Genomic DNA, 19,430 nt, shown 5'->3' on the forward strand with positions numbered 1-19,430 from the left:
TAGGTATTGATTAACCACTAACCACTTTTGTTTAAAGTTTACAGGCTTGCTTAAATTCAATACTTATTCACTTTTCCAAACTCAGTCACAAAAGTCGTTATGGTCTTTGAAAGTTTGAAACCGAAAGAAATAAATTTCTAATTTTCTAATGAATTATTTATGAATTTTGTTGAAACTGAAGGAAATAGATTTCTAATTTTCTACCGAATTTTGTTCTGAATGAAAGCCTGAAACCTCAATTAATCAATTTTTTATTTTGTAAATATAGGTCAAATAATTAAATAATAGGATTTAAGGATGATGATAATTAATTGTGTTGAATTTGATGATTTTGTATATTTCATAATTCGTATATATTTCATTTTTATGTCAGCATGATTCAACTCCGGTTGATCCTTTAAACCGTACATCGGGTCGATGCACGGCCCGGTTGTCTGCACATCGGTGATCGGTGCACATGGTTGTCTAGTCACTAGTGTAGTGATTTGTCGGGATCAGATCCGAACTCGTGCCTCGTGAGTCGTGACCAGACTAGCGTTCTGTGCCTTGGTGGTCAGCCTGGGAGAACTTTGGGGAGTCGTGGACTGATCATCCACCGTTAAAAGCGATCGCACCTATACGGATACACACGATGCAGAATTCTCCAGCCGCCCCTCCCCTACTAGGCTACTACTAGTAGGGGGGCTGGAGAATTCTCCCTTTAAAAAAGACGAGAGAGAGAGAGAGCAGTTTCGTCATCGTCGGAGGCCATGGATTCTGTCAAAGCACAAAAAACCTCCGGTTGCCATTTGGTGGCAATCCCATACCCAGGAAGAGGCCATGTCAACCCCATGATGAACTTATGCAAGCTCATCGCTTCAAGAGGCGATGATATCCTCATCACCTTAGTCGTCACCGAAGAATGGCTCGACTTCATAGGCTCGTCGCCTGAGCAAGCTAAAATACGGTTCCGATCGATCCCGAACGTCATACCGTCGGAGCGCATCCGTGCACTCGACTTCCCCGGATTCGTTGAGGCTGTTTATACAAAGATGGGGGCTTCGGTGGAGCAGCTGCTAGACCAGCTCGAGCCGTCGGCGACTGCCATCGTAGCCGATACTTACTTGCCTTGGGCTGTCTCTATCGGCAACAGGAGGAACATTCCAGTTGGATCGCTGTGGACCATGTCGCCCTCCGTATTCTCGCTCTTCTATCATTTTGATCTGCTTTCACATAACGGACATTTCCCAGCCGATTTGTCAGGTACCTTCCGTAACTTTAAACTTCCGATAAATTAGTATAAACTAAAAAGCCCCCACCCTCCTCCTTCTGCGAAGCTCCATCTGTCTCCCGCCGAAACCCCTTCTTCCCTCTCGTTCTCTCTACCGCCGCTGTTCAGGCTCAAGCTCCGTGCGCTCTCTATTTCTCTCACTGATCGTTCGCTCTCTCGATCTTGATTTTTGAGGTGAAAATGCTTAAACAACAAAAAGGTGTAGACGTTAATGAACAGTGTTTCCCTATTTTTCCTTTTGTTTGTTTGGTCTTTAGATGGAACGCGATTGTTAAGGAACAATAATTCCTTCGATCTCTCTCCCTCAACTTCAGTTTTTCCGACAAGATTTCTGCCAAGAAGCCACAGGTGGCTTCTGGTCCTTCCAACAAGTCACAGGCAGCATCAGAGTATAAAAATAATATTTTTTACATTATTTTTAGAATAAAATAATTCCTTCGATCTTTCTCCCTCAACTTCAATTTTTCCGACAAGATTTCTGCCAACAAGCCACAGGTGGCTTCTGGTCCTTCCAACAAGTCACAGGCAGCAGCAGAGTATAAAAATAATATTTTTTACATTATTTTTAGAATAAAATAATTCCTTCGATCTTTCTCCCTCAACTTCAATTTTTCCGACAAGATTTCTGCCAACAAGCCACAGGTGGCTTCTGGTCCTTCCAACAAGTCACAGGCAGCAGCAGAGTAAAAAAATAATATTTTTTACATAATTTTTATAAAAAAATATCATAAAGGGTAAAGAGATCACTGCTAATTTTCCTCCTTTCTTTTGTTTATCCCCATCGCTTATTCTCCACGGCCGACGAACCAAAATCAAACCAGCTCAGCCCACCGCCTCCTTCTCTTATTTTCCTCCTTCCCCTTCTTCTTCCCCCCTCTTTTCCTCCCCTTCTTTTCTTCGTTCGTCTTCTTCTTCTTCTTCCCTTTTTCTCCCCTGCTTCCGCAGGGCTATGGTAGTGACCAAGAGATAAGCAGTTGACTCAACACTACTTTTCCTGTAGGGTCGTAGGGGCCACCGAATCAGTTGCAGCACCGAACATTCCAGTGAAGACCACTTCGACGAAGGTCGAGACTTCCCTCGTTCAAAATATTTTCCTATTTTTGTTAGGTGTGGATAAATAGCGAGAAACGCGGGATATTTATTGGAAAACAAAACTCTTTCGTTAATCGTGTTTCACGTGTCTCGGACGATTGATTTTCAAGAAAAAAGGGTTAAAGGAGATGAATAGTATTTTTATCCTTTTTTATAAATATATATATATATATATATATATTTTAATTATTTTATTTTAAAAATTATATAAAAATATTACTTTTATTGATAATTCTAATTAGAACCAAAAGCTGCCCTTGTCAGCTATAATCCCAAAGAAAAAAAGAAATTAACAGCATAAAACAAGTATTTTAGTCCTCTCCATAACACTTCTATATAACACTTTTGAAACCTTTTTTTTTTTCTCTTGTGTGTTAAAAAACTGAAGTCGACTTTTCTTATTCTTGCTTTGTTAAAGAATAAAAAAAAAAAAAGTTCAGGGAATTCGCCTAACATCGACTTTTCTCATATTTTGCCTAACAACAGGCCGTTTGGCAAGTTTTTTAAGAAATTTCTTCTCTTAGCACCGACAGTCAAAAGACTTAAAAAGACGCATTGTCCCACCTGTTAAATCCCTTACCAAATGTTTTCTATTAAAAAAAAGTTACCTAACTCTTAGTTTGGAAAGAGTACAAATGCAAATATATACAGCTTAAATACATACAAAATATAAAGTTTCTATATATTTGCATTTGTATTCCTTTATAGTGTGACTTAACCCAGATCAATTAAGTGTCATCTCGCCTTTTGCACTCTATATATTTGCATCAATTAATAATAAGTTATTTCCCCTTTTGTATTGTTTAATGAAATAAAATAGTAGCATCAAATTTCTTACTTTAAGTCATCTCTCCTTTTATGTTATCTAATAAATAAAATAGATTTTATTAATTTTTTGTGTTCATCAAAATAATCAGCACATGTATATGATTAACAATTTCAATTAAAAATTAAAAGAAATAATATTTAAAATTAGTATTTCATAATTAAATGAAATAAATAATTTATCAAATCCAAAATTAAATGATGATTTTAATTCCAAAAATTTTATACAAATAAAATATTAATAATAAAATAATTATCTTAGTATTTAAAATTTATAAATTTGTGTATGTTCATAGTTATGCATCCCGGTATCAAGTATCACATATCTTAATAAAGGGGGCCTATTAGGGCCAGGATGGATCGGATACTCCAAAATTCACACAAAATTATCATCCTTAACTACATGTCTTTTTATGCATTTTTCCATCGCTTCTCGAAATCCGTGCATTCTGAGCTTCTAGTGTCTTTTGGACGCATTAGCTTTTGGCGGGTAAACAGCCCCTTAGCCTTTAAGTTGAACGGTTCTATGAGATAATATTAGAACATGTTTGATCAAGTCTTTAGCGATTGATCCTTTGTCACCCCTTTGGTCACCTCCTGCCTTCCCTCTATTGCTTGCTTGGAAAGGTAAGAAAATATTTACAAATCTTGTATAGGTTCTCTTGTCTTTCCTTATTTTTTTTCAAACCAAACATAGCCTAAAGTAAGCCAATATTCTTCCTCTCCACCATTAACTGAAATGAAAGATTACCCATGTCCCTAGGTTCATCTGAAAAGGTGAAGAGTACTTATTTAGCGGTTAGTTGGAATCCTCCAACAGATCCTTTATCTTTCCATTATAGACCTCTTACATGCTTAAAAGCAGCTCAAAAGTTTGATCTTTGAATGACAATTGAGCTTGCCTTCAGAAATTGTTGGATTGGAACGTTTTAGGCTAGATTAATATTTGTGAGGTTTCTTAAGCCTTCAATTGATTGGTTTCTCAGCATGACCGTAGACTGTAAATCCCTTCCCTTTTAATATATATATTTATAAGTTTAAACTGCATCTTTCCTGTGCCAGAAAGGGGAGGCGAATGCATCGATTACATACCTGGCATATCTCCCATCCGCTTGAAGGACATCCCTAATGTCTTTTCAGAAGCCAGTCGACTACTCCTAAATCGGGTTATTGAAGCATTCAATTGGGTGGTTAAAGCACAATGTCTTCTGGTCACTTCTTTCTACGAGATGGATACCCATGTCATAGACACCTTGAGGACAAGACTTCCATTTCCAGTCTACCCAGTAGGCCCCTCCATTCCTTACGCAACGCTTGTGAAAGACTCGCCCTCCACGACTACTACACTCAGCGACGCCGACTGCTACTACTTCAAATGGCTTGATTCTCAACCCAGAAGCTGTGTCTTGTACGTATCTATGGGCAGCTTTCTGTCCACCTCTTCCGAACAGATGGAGGAGATCGCGGCGGGGTTACACGATAGTGGGGTTCGGTATCTATGGGTTGCTCGCGAAGACGCTTCACGTTTTCAGGAGACTTGTGGCGAGACTGGGCTGGTGGTGCCCTGGTGTGACCAATTGAGGGTCTTGTGCCATCCTTCTGTGGGAGGGTTTTGGACGCACTGCGGATGGAATTCGACCTTGGAAGCTGTGTTTGCAGGTGTTCCTATGCTCACTTTTCCCATACTGTTCGATCAGTTCACGGATAGTAAATTAATTGCGGACGACTGGAAAATTGGATGGAGGGTGACGGAGAACGTGGGAGCAGATACGCTGGTGAAAAGAGAGGATATTGCCAACCTCGTTCGGAAGTTCATGGACCACGACGGAAGTGAAACTAAGGAGATGAGGAGAAGAGCACGAGAAATCCAAGAAAGTTGTCAAAGAGCAATCGAGAAAGGAGGATCCTCTGAGACTAATCTCAGCGCTTTTCTTAGAGGCTTTCTGCAATGCCATGTTTCCTGAAACTTGTATTAGTTCTAGTGAGTAGTGACAACAAATATAAGCAGATTCCACGTTGGACTTCGACTTTCCATTGAACGCTTGAACATTTCATTTTCTTTTTAAACGACCATTTGCCTCTGGAAAAAGGATTGCCTCCAACGGCTCCAAGTCTCTAAGAACGTTGGATTTCGGATCCCAAATTCTCAATTCTCAGTGTGCCAACATGTCTACTAGCCCTCCACTTCCATTCCTACAAACCTAGGAACACTCATCAGGGTTAGGGTACAACTTGGGTGAGGCCGTGAGGCCAACACGAGAATCATCCGGCCTGTCCGAATACACACATAATACAGATACGTATATACCAAATATTTATATATATATATATATATATATATATTGCAATACATATAGTCCCTATTTAAAGGTTTATATTATTGATATTAATTAGGTTCCTGCAGAGGTCACATCTGCCCCTCGGTTGGGATAGGCTGTGGGGCATTTGTTGGGCGCAGATGATTTGTTTCTGCAATTTTTTAATACATTGCACCTTATAGACCTGCTAGGCAGGACTTGGGTTGAAGGACTTGACCTTAGGCTCAGGCCTTGAGCCCCAATTCTTTAAGGATGGGCCTGGATTGACCTTAAACTCAGCCTATATACAATTGTCTATACGGTGTCTTGTGCAGCAATCTGTGTAGAACAAAACAAACTTTTTAAGAACCATCAAATAAACGACAGGCATTAATTTCTTCGGTTGAACACTGTTAAATAAAGATGCTTTTCTTTCTCACATCTTGCTCCAAAATGAATCTTCAATGTGCAAGTAATAATTTACAAGAAAAAAACATTTTCTTCTTTTCTTCGCTGCATAGAAAAGGCCCATATACAATTTGCTTGCCCATCTATACTTCTCTGCCGCGCTCTTCTCCCAAACTGTTACCTCAAGCCATGTTTCCTGTCTATATTTCTTTGATATGCTTTTTTGTTCTCCCGTCCTGCCTCCAGTGTTACAGAGTCCTCAGAATAGGGTTTACTACACAATTTGTAAGCGACGCCCTTCAAAGCAATTCTTCAGTTCCTGTAAGCTTTGCAAATTGACTTTCATCAATAGCCCCTTTCTTCAGTTTTTTCAGTAAGCGGTAATCCCGGTCCAACTCTTCCTCATCTTCAACAGTCTGGGCAGCCCGCCGCTGCCTAGCAGTTTTCTTTCTCGTAACTTTAGCTGGAGCATTTACATTTGATTTGGGCTTTTGGGGTTTTTCCTCTTGATGCTCTAATGTCTTCTTTGCCTTCAAGTTCTTCTGTCTTTGTTTCTCACGAAGCTTATCCCTAAATAGTAGGAATTGTTAGCCAATTAGCACAGGCCCATGCTCAGAAACTTGCACAAAACTACCAGAGGGAAAGAAACATATCCATTCGGGATTGTTTCTCCCATGTTAGACCTAGTAACTGGTGGTTTCTCAAATGTGCCACCATCTAGACCTCCCTGTATCTCCCCGTATTCTAGTAAGCTACCACCTTAGATTTACTCTGAAACTATTAGAGAGATCAAAAACATTTTGCTTACTTGTACTTGATCTCTGCCACATTGATATCATCAACTGGAGTAAAACCATCAACAGAGAGTGAGTGATGCTTCACCTCAGACATTGAAGGAAGCTGCAACAAGCCATATCCCATGGCCAACTTCCCAATCTCTAGGTCTTTCCACCTATAAGAAAAATAAAACGGCATAAGCATGTTGGAACTGAAAGATTTCCGGTGCATTTGAGAGGAGAAACTGCAAGTAACCTAAAAATATAGGAGCAATGATGTTCCTTGTATGCACGGATGTATGAGACAAATGCTTTGATTCCCTTTTCCATGACATCACGATCCTTTCTTGCTGCAGATCTTATCTGAAACAGTTGGTGTTCAATAAATCCAAGGTGATGTTAAATCCAACGGTCATCCAAAAACAATCAATTGAATACTAATCCTGAGAAAACTTGAAATATGAGGTCTGACATACATGACATTAAAATCTTGCATAAAAGAAAGGATTAGCCATAATTAGCCAAATAATTTATGGTCCAACATGACGATGTCAAATATTATTGAGCGAAAAAAGAATAGTAAAGAAAGACTTGGGAAAAAAATTCTACAGTACAATGCAAAAAGCATGGGCGAGAGAGAGAGAGAGAGAGAGAGAGAACTGGCTAGGAAGAGTATCATCACTATTAAGGATAAAGGCTTGCCTGAGGAATAATGTCAAGAGCCTCATCAGAACATTTTCTCTCTGCAAGAGGGACCCCTCTGATTCGCAGGAACTCCACATAAGCTTCCTCCTAAAGAGATAAATAGCAAATTAGTTGATATAGAGTCAAAAGTATCAAAGAAACTTCAAGGAAAGGATTCATCAAGGACTTGCAGTCAACAGGACTGATGATCTCAGACCTCTTAGTTACAAGGGACAAAATAAAAATATATAGGCACAAAAATGGCCTTACTGCAGTCAATAACTTGCACAACACTGTATAGAGGTTCAATACATAAGTGAACGGAAGCCACAAGACCTAACAAGATTGAGGCAGGAAATTGACATGACGAAATCACCCTTGGTGTTAACACACTGAAATAACCATACTAAGCACAATATCAAATATAAAACCTCTATATATAATTTAACAACAGGTGAGGCCTTCGCCCATCCTTGAGCGATTAGTTTACTGCACTACAACCATGAGGTTTAAGGTTCATCCCCACTTATGCACCAAAAAAAGGGAAATGAGAAAAGGTTAAATGTGAGTTGAAGCTGGTTGACTTGACAAAAAAATGAGTTATAAAGGCACAAAACCTTTGGCAATAGTAAAACAATGGCACTTCCCGATTTGCCCATCCGTGCAGTTCGGCCAACTCTGTGTATGAAAACATTTGGATCTTGAGGGGGATCATACTGCATAAGCAATGGAGAGGTGAATTAGTCAATCTACAGTAAAAAGCTTGAGGTATCCCATCTTGAACATAATCACAGTATGGTGCTTTCTACAAAATCCAAAAAAAAAAAAGAGGAAAGAATGATAGAGAAAATTTAATGCATGAAAATATTTTAAGTAACAGTAGATGATGATGACCCAAGAACCAGAAACCAGGAAGCACAGCAAACAAGCAAGAGCCAGAATCCAACAAACATATGGAGCTTTATATTTAACATCCTAAAGAAGGGTAATTTGAAGAAAAGGGCAGAACTCCACTTAATGAACTACTAGAATTGTTGAAAAGCATCAGCAACAAGCATATATAAAAAATCAAGAAAAAGGGATGCAAATTTAAGGAGTGACCTGATGCAAGTTGATATCCTAGAAGAGAAAGGTCAAATTGGGCACAGCTCAAGGTAGTAAAAAATTGTGAGAACTCATAATTTAATAGATAATACAGCTCTAACTAAAGTATTATGGTAAAATAGGATTTGCTCAGCCTCGTGTTTTAAAAGCACAAGACATAAGAAAAGTAGAAAAGCAGAAGGCCCTTCTAGTGCCTGAGGTGTAAGGAGTAAGGCAAGGTGCACACCTTTTCAAAGAAAGGCACAAAGTTTTAGAAATAAAAAATAAAAAGAAATGATACATATAAAATGCAATCCTGAATTTTAAAAGGAATTAAATGTTTTAGAAAGTGTATTGGCTCAAAGTAAAATACGTAAGCATAACATATAAGAATATTCAAAGTGAATGTGGAAGCTAAAGCAAACATACATGGATTATACTATTAAACTACTATAGTGCTTCAGGCACTCAGCAATTCAAGCAAATGCAACTTTCAATATGTTTATTTATCTCCTGATTGCATTACTTCAATTAGCAAGTGTGATGTTAAACAACTTGCATTCCTAATCTTAGGAGATCCACCCTCTGCCTCTGTAAAGGCACCTTGAGGTGCCCAAACAAGTCTGCCAGTTTTTGGCCTAAATTTTTGGTGGGCATATATAAAGGGGTTGATTTCGTGACTTTAGTCGCAATCAATTATACTTTAAGATTATAGATCCGACATTGGTTGTATTATTCTTGCTTCTTTAGTAGAAATTTTTTCATTTGAGATTCTATTAGCAAAGAACTAAGGATTTGAGTATTTGAAAGGTCTTTTTTTTTTTAAGTTAATATACCATTACTAGTGCACAAATAGCAATAAAAAGTAATTTAGAAGCTTATAATCCATTACAAAGGTGCAAAAGACATAAGATAAGAATCTACTAAAAGCAACAAATAAGGCTTGTTTTAAAAAGCTGTGTGCCTATGCTGAGGCAAGTGCGCCTTTTCAAAGAGAATGGACCTAGGTCCAAGCAAGGTACATGTCCTAGAATGAGCCTTACTTATGTACCTAGGCGTGCTTTTTATGGTACTACCTTAGGCAATCCTATACAATTGAGATAGGTTTATGAAGTGTACAGTTGGGCTCCAAAAACAGGTTCCAATTGGTAGAGTCCAGGTATACCCATATCAAAATCATATTTACTATCATATATATTTATATATGGCATTGCACATCTGGAACCAAGGTTCTAAATATCGATTCGGCGTATCGGCTTGTGTCGGTGCTTTTTTTATGTTTTATTTTTTATTTTTTTCAAAACCGGTTCAGAGGGGTTGAACCTTGTCTGGAACAACCCACCAACAATCATACCACATCATGTACATTACCGGACTCGGAAAAGCACTAAATTTGTAGTATACAGACATTAGTGTATATATATAGTAATATTTTCAATTGTTATATTTATTTATCATCAATAAATTCAATAGGTCATTCGTTCATATATTAATTAGGTATTCATTAAGCAGAAACCAGGGCTAGGTTCGAGGAAAACCCACAAGAGTAATCCAACTTAAAGTCACAAGACAATAAGTGCCAGTTTGATTAAGATCTTAATTTGAGCAGCTGAAATGTTCCATGTAAGAAATACTTTGCATAATACATGGTGCCACTTGTCTAGCTCATCACACATCCACTAGGCAATTTTAATAGAATATACCTGCACAATCCAATCAACCCCTGGAATATCAAGCCCCCGTGCCGCTACATCGGTACATAGAAGAATTCCTTTTGAAAGGGCACTAAAGGATGTTAATGCTTTCTCCCTTGCAGTCTATTGAACAGCATGAATGACATCAGAGTCAGAAGGTGCATGCAAACCAGCAACAACAGCCACCACTTCCATAAACTGTTTCACTTAGTGTCCAAATGTAATGACAACTATTAGATTTACCTGCTTCATCCTCCCATGAAGAGAAACTAAAGGACAACCTTTAAGAACAGTAAGGCATGGAAGGACAGCTCCCCAGTAATCAACACAAGCACATGTCATGAAATAACTGCAATAGAGATAAAATTATGGTTGCACCAATAAACTAGATAAATATCATGCATTGCTCTACATAGGGATCAAGGATCAATTATCTGAATACTAACAAATCAAAGAAAGAAAGTACTTCTTAAAAAAACCAAATCAAAGAAAGCCATGTATGGATAACCTACACAATGATCTTTTTGGACATGTTTTTTGCTAAGAAATCAACAAGTTGTGATGGCTTCTTCTCAGCTTCACATTCCAAATACTACAAGTTTGTAACAAAAGAAATACAGAGAGAACAAATAAATGAGATGTGCTAGAAAGAGAAATTCGTCAACATAAAGACAAAATATTTCCAAAATGGAGAACAGTAAACAAATGCAATAATGTAACCAGTGCATGAAGTCATGAGAGACAACAGGACCTGAAATAGTTCAATTACATAAATGGTCAAGATTCAAGAATTCAGATATGACTAATAGATGGACATAATGTCTCCATAACCCTGAATTCTCAAGCTGATAAGTGTGAGAATGTGGGTTTGAGTCTGAGAATGGCCACTGTGTGCAAAAAAGTGACAAAGGTCCCCTCCCAAAGCTAGGACCAACATTAGGTAATGGCATTCATTATGCTAAGGGTGTTTGCAATTTCTAATCACATTGGCCCCTTTATCATGATTAAAATTATTTCCATAGCTTAACCTTTGCATCTTAAACAAAGTTTATCAATAAGAGTTGAGATTCCTTTGCCTTTGAATAGGAAAAAAATTCCTTTTGCCAAAAGAAACATATATGTTCAACAGGATTACATTCCATAAGATGGTTCAGACATCCAAGTACAGGCCTAGTCTCTGTAAGGATATCATCTATTAAGAAAGGACCTTGCAAACAATGGCTTAAAGAAACCATCAATTTATGCAAAAAAAGCCCCAAAAATGCATACTCTGATTCAGAAGACCAAATTCATGAGTACAGAAATGCACATTCAATAAAATACAATATTACACACCTCATTATGAAGGCCCAAGGGCATTTTCGAAGAGCTTGGTTGCTGTGAGGATGCCAACTCATCCAATACTTTGGCTTCTGTACGAACTTCAACCCTCACAGGATTTCTTAGTCCTGCCTTTGTAAGCTCTTCAACAGCCTCAGTTTGAGTAGCTGAAAAAAGACCAGTTCTACGAAGCTTTGGTAAGCGAGATATAATGGAATTTATCTGCTTTTGGAACCCCATATCCAAGAGTCTATCGGCCTCATCTAAGATGAGAATCTGCTCCATTCAACAAAATAAAGGATGGAATGACATAAAATAGATTTATTGCTACATAGGAAAGTAAAAGAGTAAGAATGTAGATATCCTTTGATGCCAAATTGTTTCTCTCATCACTATGAAACAACAATGCAAAAACAAAAACAAAAAAGGAACAGAATACTCCAAATAGCAGAGAAAGAAACTGCTCTGATGAAGGATCACCAAAGTCGTTTTTCCCTTTGGACTGTTCTAAAAATTGTAAATTGTAGAGAATGTTGAATTGAATCGAACCATGAACATATTGTAAATTGTAAGATTATTTCTTTTTTTATAAACTTGTAAAAAAATTAAAAACAGATATACAAGAAACTTAAATATATAAAGAGAAGTGACTTTATCCTATTGTACTTGACCAAATAAAGTTTATCATTTGTACACTAGAAGCTTAAGATGATAAAAAAAAACAAATAAATCATATTCTAGTAAAGGTCCTCAAACAAAAAGCCCCTTAAATATTAAATGAAAAAAATAAATGACAAAGTATAGAACTGGATCTCAATAAAATTGGTTCAGATTACACATTGTATTAAATCGTAACATTCATCATTAAATTATATGATTCAAATAGCAACCATAAGATTTTTGTAGGAAAAGATTCAAATTAGAATGCTTGGGATCCATGTTTTCAATCATGAACTGTATCATAAATCATAACATTTTGACAACTATGCTTTGTAGCCCAAAGCTCTTTGTACTTCTTAAATTTAGCTGTCCTTTTCTTTTATAATGATATATACCCACCAATCAAACTTCCCCCAAGACCCAAACTAATGAAGTTTAGAGCTATTAAAATTTACGTGTACCAATAATACACTAACAAAGATTGTTTCCCCTCGCTCTATTCCCTTTCCCTTCACAAACATGAGCCAATTGCAACTTTTCTCCCAAGCCCGTTAAACCCCTTATCTTTAAACTGGGACTTTGGGTTTCGTAGAGGGTTAAGGGATGGCGAGTCGAGTTGTGTTATTGAGCTAATTCATTTACTAGAATCCGTTTGCTTGGACCCCACTTCTTCTGATCAAAGGGTTTGGACTCCTCTTCCAAAAGGTACTTTTACTTGCTCTTCTTTTCTAAAATCCCTTAGTTCTAACCACATTTCCCAAGGATTCCCTGTCAAAAAAGTCAGGGCGCAACCTATTCCCCCAAAAATTGTTGTATTCTGCTAGGAAGTCTTCTATGGGAAAATCAATACTTTGGAAAACTTACAGAAAAAGAGGTCTTTCCCCAAATTGGTGTTCCTTGTGTAAGGCCGAGAATGAGGACTGTTTCCATTTGTTGATCTCCTGTTCCTTTGCTACAGCTATATGGAGGTGGAGCCTTTGTTTATTTGGAGGTAGGTGGTCTATGCCTTTTGATTTAAGCTCGTTATTCAACCCATCTGTCTTTGTTTGGCACACTAGAAGAGGTAAGGTCATGTGGAAATGTGTCACCGCAGCCACTTTGTGGACTCTTTGGGAGGAAAGGAATGCAAGAATTTTCTTAGAGAAGGAAAAATGGTTAGATGAAATGAAGGATTGTATCCTGACAAGAGCAATCCATTGGCTGAAAACTGTGGATATCTTTGATGACTTGTGAAGCAATTGGCTAGTAATAGCTAACACTTCAACAAAGAATGATAGAATTCTGTTAGAATGGGTTCCGCCTTTGGAAGGTGTCATCAAGCTGAACTTTGAAGGGAGCAGTCAAGGCAACCCCGGGCCTTCCGGTATAGGGGGTATCCTAAGAAATAGGACAGCAACATAATTTCCCTATTCTCAGGACCGGTGGGAGTGGGGGATTCCACAATGGCAGAAATCCTTGCTGCAGTACAAGGAATTCAGATCGCCGACCAGTTTGGGGTGGAGCATCTCCTAGTTGAAGGGGACTCTCAGGTGGTAACAAGGTGGCTCCTAAACTTGGATACCACCATTTGGGGCTACAAAGATCTCATCAAAAAAGTAAAGTGGTTAACCAGCAATATGAGAGTTGAGGTAAAATGGGTTAGTAGGTCTACTAATTCTTTGGCTGATGCTTTAGCCAAACAGGGGGTTTCTAGGGAAGATCTTTTTTGTGCTTCTTTGTAAGTTGTTATTAATTTGGAAATTTGTACTTAACTAGCACGGAGAGGTTGCAACTCGTGCCTTTCCTTGGGGACTTTGTACTATTGTCTATTGCTGATTAATAAAATTATTTCAATTATCAAAAAAAAAAAACACTAGCAAGCAAGAAAGACATGTTTGCTTAAATGGTATCCACTTCATTTTATATGTTAAAATTCCGAAGCTATTCAAAATGTCGTGGCATTTGAGTAAATACCTCAAGATTCCGCATATCTAAAACACCCATGCGCTCCATGATATCATATAGCCTCCCAGGTGTGCCTATCAACAAATTTGCTCCTTCCTCCACTATTTTCTTCATGTCCGCCTTTATATCTAAACCCCCCACAAGAAGCATAGGCTTAACATTCACTAATGTCGAAATGAAAGGCTCTGCAACATGATATATTTGTGATGACAACTCTCTTGTAGGAGAAATAATTACCCCCATGACCTGTGGTTAATGCAGATCATTTACCAATGAGAACTACAATTAACCACATACAAGCACTAGGTTACCACAATACCACATTCATAACCATAACAGTATTTTTCAAATAAAAAGAATAGATATCCCAATAAAAATGCTTATCATGCAGTATGTCTATCATAACTTTATATGATTAAGGTTAAAAAAGAAAGCAAACCAGTGACAGCCAAATTAACTTCCAATTATTCTACTTTATAGTTCCTGTATGTCACTTGGTTAAATTTACCGAGAGGTGTAATTTCAGTTTGGGAATACTGAACAGGTACTTTTACACTTAGAATTACCCAGTAAATTGAGCATGCATGCATTCATTCTTATGAAACTACCATTCTTTCAATGGATATCACGTAGGAGAACCCCTAGGCTGATCATCAGAATAGATAGTACAAATTCCCCTCTAAGATTCTTCATAATATTATAGATCTGGACATCCTAGAATATGCAATAACCAACAGGTTTGCAGGTTTTAATTATCACATTAGCAGATTTTAAGGGTGGATGATATCTTGGATGGCAAATTAGCTATCTGGCATCCATGCATTGGATAAATCAAATTGAAGAACACATGACCAGAAGCAATTTCAAGCGCATTACTGGAACTAGAATCATACCACTGTTTCCCTTCGATCAAATATGATTGAACCCAAACAGCTATTGTAAATAAATTATAGCATATCCCCAAATACAAGAGTTTTTATTTTCAAATACAAGAAGAGTTGAAGCTGGGGGTAAGCCGGTAAACAGACATATCAAAGGAGCACGATATTGTAGTGAAACTAGCCAAATGCGCTTATTGTGCAGACTTGCAGTTTGTATAATTATTAGTTTACATGTAATATTTCTCAAGTTTTTTTTTTCTGTTAATTGATGGATATGGTTTCTGGTGAGAGGATTTAAAGACTACAGCTAATTTGAATTCATATGCTGACCCCAAATAATTGACCATAAAGCTGATTTAAGTTGAATTGAATTGAGCATTTTGTATTCATACACTGCTAAAATGTAAGTAAATTAAAGCAAAGGAAATTGAAAAAATTCTTAAAGCATTTAGAGAAACTGGGTGATAATAAAGATGACAGGCCTGATGAGGTTTCGGAGTCTCTGAAGATCGTCGGAGGATCTCGATAAGAGGAACCACGAAAGCTAGGGTTTTTCCTGAACCAGTAGCGGCATCGACGGCGACATCCTTAAAACTGCACAATAACGGGATTGTGGCAGCCTGAACTGGTGTGCAGAAGTGAAAACCAGCTCCCGTTAGAGCATCGAGAACGGGAGGTGACAGTGGTGGTTTCAGCTCAGAGAAGCGAACATTTGTCAGCACTCTATTGAGAGAATCCGTCGACGCCTCGGCCATGATTTGCGATCCACTGCAATTCAGTTGTATATTTTGAAGAAGGTATTAACAGCCGCTACTGGCATTTGGGTAATATGCACGATCTCATGAGTACTCGAGTAGGGTTTGATGGATGCGCATCGGGAAAAGCTTGGCTGTTTGTCAGCCTGCGCTGTTTTGAAGCTTCATGTACGTGACACGTCATGCATAGGGTAAAATTATATATTAATAAAAAGATAATAAATATTAGGAAAATTTGCGTATACTACCTTGTACTTTAGGCGGTTGTGACAATCGGTACCCGGCTTAGATTTCCATCGATCAGAAGATGAAAAATCTTAAATACCCCCATTATTATTTCGATTTAGAATTATTAAAATAATCCATCGAACAATGCAAACAGGAATTGATGTGCGCAATCCGGTCAGTCTTAGCTGTCAATGACCTTGCCTCTGAACTGAATCGCAGAGAACCTGAAACGGAGAAGATGAGGAAGCTCCGGGGGGAACCCGGTGTAAAGGCTCCGAAGCTCAAGTTAGATTTCTTCAAAGGCAAGATAAAACAAGATAGCGCAAAGTTTGCATACCATGTTCTTGGGGGGTAGAGAGCCTTTTATAACCATCTCGCGCACTCACTCCCAGGCTTCTGTCAGGTCGGGTATGATTACTTCCGTGCTTCTGCCAATTCGGGTGTCATCAGCTCTGTTGGGGCAGAACCGCCAATGCTCTTTTTGTCGGAGCCGTCTCTGTAACTGGAGATGGCGGTGGCAGGTGAGGGTGGTAGGTGGCCGTTGAAGTGCGACTGTCAAGCGTCAGATCCCAAGTCAGTCAGCTGCGCCGCCCCTAGATACAGACTCCTTCGGTGTCAGGTACGGTGTGGTTTGTCTAGTTCGGCGTTCTGGAGGCGAAGTGCTAGAGCAGTGTGCGAGGGGAGTTCGAGCTCTTAGTAGGGAGTTCGAGCTCTTAGTAGGGAGTTCGAGCTCTTAGTAGGGAGGTCGGGCTCCTCGTAGGGAGTTCGGGCTCCTCGAAGGGAGTTCGGTCTCCTCGAGGGGAGTTCGGACTGCTAGTTTCTTCCCTTTGGTGCTTGCGCCCTGGGTACGTTGCTTTAAGTGCCGAGCTATTTGTTTTTTGCCACGTGGCGTGATTGCGAGGTCGGGCCAAATCTTCCTTCATCAATTGCCCCCCACTCCTCATGCTAAGGGTCTTGCCCTAGCGCGGGGAGTTCGCAAAGTGTCAGGTAGATTTGCCATGTACTTTGAATCTTGGTTTTGAAGGCGCGAGGTGCGTTGTCAGGGTTCCTTGGGTTTCTTCGAGCGTCCAAAAGGTGGGAAGCGTGCCGGCCTGCCTAAACGCTGATAGATGTGACGGCGCGCGCTTTATTTCAAATTTTCAAAAAAGCGCGCCACTTGGGAGGCGCGATAGCAGGCGTCTTTTCAAATTTGAAAAAACGTGTCGCTGTCGCTTTTATTGAGGAAACGTGCGCTGGCGTTCCGTCAGTTTCGAAAAGACGTGCGCCAGCGCTCTGTCAGTTTCAGAAAGACGTGCGCCAATAACATCTCGGTCTCAGGGGATGTGCGGTCAGTGCAGCTGTGGGTCGTCGGATTGGCTTTGATCTAAGCCATCGCTTTTCGATCACTGCGAGTATAAATAGCGGGGGGGACCCCAGTCGCTATCACTTTTGTATTTCTCTCGAGCTCGCGTCCGAGTTTCAGCTCGCATCCAGTTCGCGTTCAAGGTCTTCTGTTCTTCCGAGCTCCTGTGGTCTACAGCCTTTTTCCGGGTGAGTATTTTCCTGGATCCCATTTCACTCCCCGATGTCTAGCTTGGATAGCTCAGATAGTCCTTCCAGCGGGTCTGATGCAGGTTCTACGAACCGAGTTGCATCCCCTGATAGCCCTAGCGAGCCGGAGGTAGAGCTCGAGGAAGAGTTCGAACTCGTAGGCCGAAGCGCTTCAGGTAGTTTGGTGTCCACCTCTCGTCGGGATCGGATGTTAGACAAGTTTGGTCCTTCGACCATGATGCCCGAGGGGCTCCAATCCCTCATTACCTACTATAACTTGCCCGGGGAGTACGCTTATTTCATACCTTCGGGTAGCTTTCCTTGGGAACACGGTCCTGATGAGATCGTGATATACCGGGAGCAGCTCGCCGCGGGTCTGCGATTGCCTTTCCATCCCCTCCTTGTCGAAGTCTTGAACCACTTCGGCGTGACGGTCGGCCAGCTTCACCCGAACTCCATTCGAAATTTGGTGGGGACAATCTCCTTATTTTGCGAAGAGAGCTTTCCTTTGGACTTTGAGATTTTTTCTTCAATCTTGATGCTTAAGAAGCAAGCGGGTCCCCTCCCCGGGCGTAGGCGGACATACTACCTGTCTCCTCGCCAGGGCTTTAAGCTTTTACATGAACTCCCCAACAAGGTCCCAGCATGGAAGCGGGACTATTTCGGGGTGCGAAGTGTGCTGGGGTGGCCGTTTCAAACCGGGTGGGGGATGGCCGCTCCTGACTCCGGGGTCACGCTTGATAAAGAGACGGCGAAGGGCCTCTGGCAATGGGCGCGGCTTGGGTTGAAGTGTCAACAGTATCTGACGGAGGCCAAGCTCATTACGGCCGGCATGAGCTCGGGTAGGTTCTTCACTTAGAGATTTTGTCTTGCTGTCTTTCTTGCTTTTTACTGATGGCGAACTTCTTTTCGCAGGTGTGATGGACTCTCGAGGGACCCATGATGGGCACTTGTTCCAAGGCATGAAGAGGAGAAAGCGGGTTGCCAAGTGAACTCGCGCCAAGATGCCCCAGGATGCGGAGCCCGAGATGGTTCCTCCAATGCAGGAGCCGGCAGGGGTCCCTTATGCTGAGACTACTTACACAGGGGCTCCTACATACTCCGGTGCTTCTGCTTACTCCAGGTCTGCTCATACGCGAGCTGGGCCCTTAGGCTCGGGGACCCCGGGGGATTTCAGGAGTGTGCTGTCACCGACCCATGCTCTTCAAAAGAGTAAGGAGGTCATTTTCCCCGAGGAGGTCACGGCGTGGACTGATCTCCCTCTACATCAAGTGGCCTGTCGTGTCGTTACCCATGCCATGGTGGTAAGTGTTCTCCCTTTTTTAGAGCTCTTTGGCTTTCGTTTTGTTGGTTCTTTTGATCACTCGGTTCTTTTTGGTAGGTGAATTCTTCTATTCACGCCTTGGCGGCTCAGGTGGAGAGGAGCTCGAGGCAGGTGCGAGCTGCTGAAGAGGCTCGTCGCGCTGTCGAGGAGGCTGCTTGTTTTTCACGGATCAGGCAGGCGAGGTCTCAGAGAGATGCCGAGGCCATGGGAGTGGTGGTGAAGCACATGGCGGGCTTGAGGCTGGATCTGCAGCATCAGGTTGAGTACCTTCAGGAGGACATCAGGGAGAGGACGTAGATCTTTTCTCAAGGTATCGAAGATGCCAAGAAGAAGGCTGTCGATGAGTACTTTGCTTCGTTGGGCTTTGATGATCTGATGGTGGATTCATACAGGAGGGGTTTTAAACTAAGCCGATGGATGATCCAGAATACGTACCCCGAGCTCGATATTAGCGCCATATCCACTTCACGCATAACTCAGGATATGGCCAATGCTGCTGACGGTGAGCTAGACTCCGAGGGGGAGGCGGGGCCTTCGGGTATTGTTGCAATGCCTTCTGATAATGAAGAAATAGCTCTGGGCTTGTAATTTTTTTTTTTAAATGTACTACCTCACTTTTGAAATGGAATGACTTTTTTGGTTATGTGTTGATTGTTCTT

General features: G+C 40.4%; 2 protein-coding genes across 2 annotated transcripts; one reads left to right on the forward strand and one right to left on the reverse strand.

Moving 5' to 3' along the window:
- The first annotated feature begins 604 nt into the window (after positions 1–604).
- On the forward strand, positions 605–5,276 carry LOC104597281 (UDP-glycosyltransferase 87A1-like). The gene is made up of 2 exons (XM_010258742.3): positions 605–1,242; positions 4,250–5,276. Exons 1-2 carry the CDS (start codon positions 750–752, stop codon positions 5,149–5,151), a joined length of 1,395 nt encoding a protein of 464 aa, XP_010257044.1. The 5' UTR covers positions 605–749; the 3' UTR covers positions 5,152–5,276.
- A 567-nt stretch (positions 5,277–5,843) lies between these two features.
- Positions 5,844–15,816, reverse strand: LOC104597280 (DEAD-box ATP-dependent RNA helicase 18). The gene is made up of 11 exons (XM_010258741.3): positions 15,417–15,816; positions 14,063–14,299; positions 11,465–11,725; positions 10,642–10,721; positions 10,373–10,478; positions 10,139–10,252; positions 7,970–8,068; positions 7,371–7,460; positions 6,925–7,031; positions 6,701–6,844; positions 5,844–6,462 (listed from the first exon to the last, which is right to left on the reverse strand). The coding sequence occupies exons 1-11, from the start codon at positions 15,687–15,689 to the stop codon at positions 6,192–6,194; spliced, it is 1,782 nt and encodes a 593-aa protein (XP_010257043.1). The 5' UTR covers positions 15,690–15,816; the 3' UTR covers positions 5,844–6,191.
- Positions 15,817–19,430: the final 3,614 nt, after the last annotated feature.

This window comes from Nelumbo nucifera, chromosome 2 (genome assembly GCF_055504915.1).
Source record: "Nelumbo nucifera cultivar China Antique chromosome 2, China Antique-T2T, whole genome shotgun sequence".
Classification (NCBI taxonomy): Eukaryota; Viridiplantae; Streptophyta; class Magnoliopsida; order Proteales; family Nelumbonaceae; genus Nelumbo; species Nelumbo nucifera.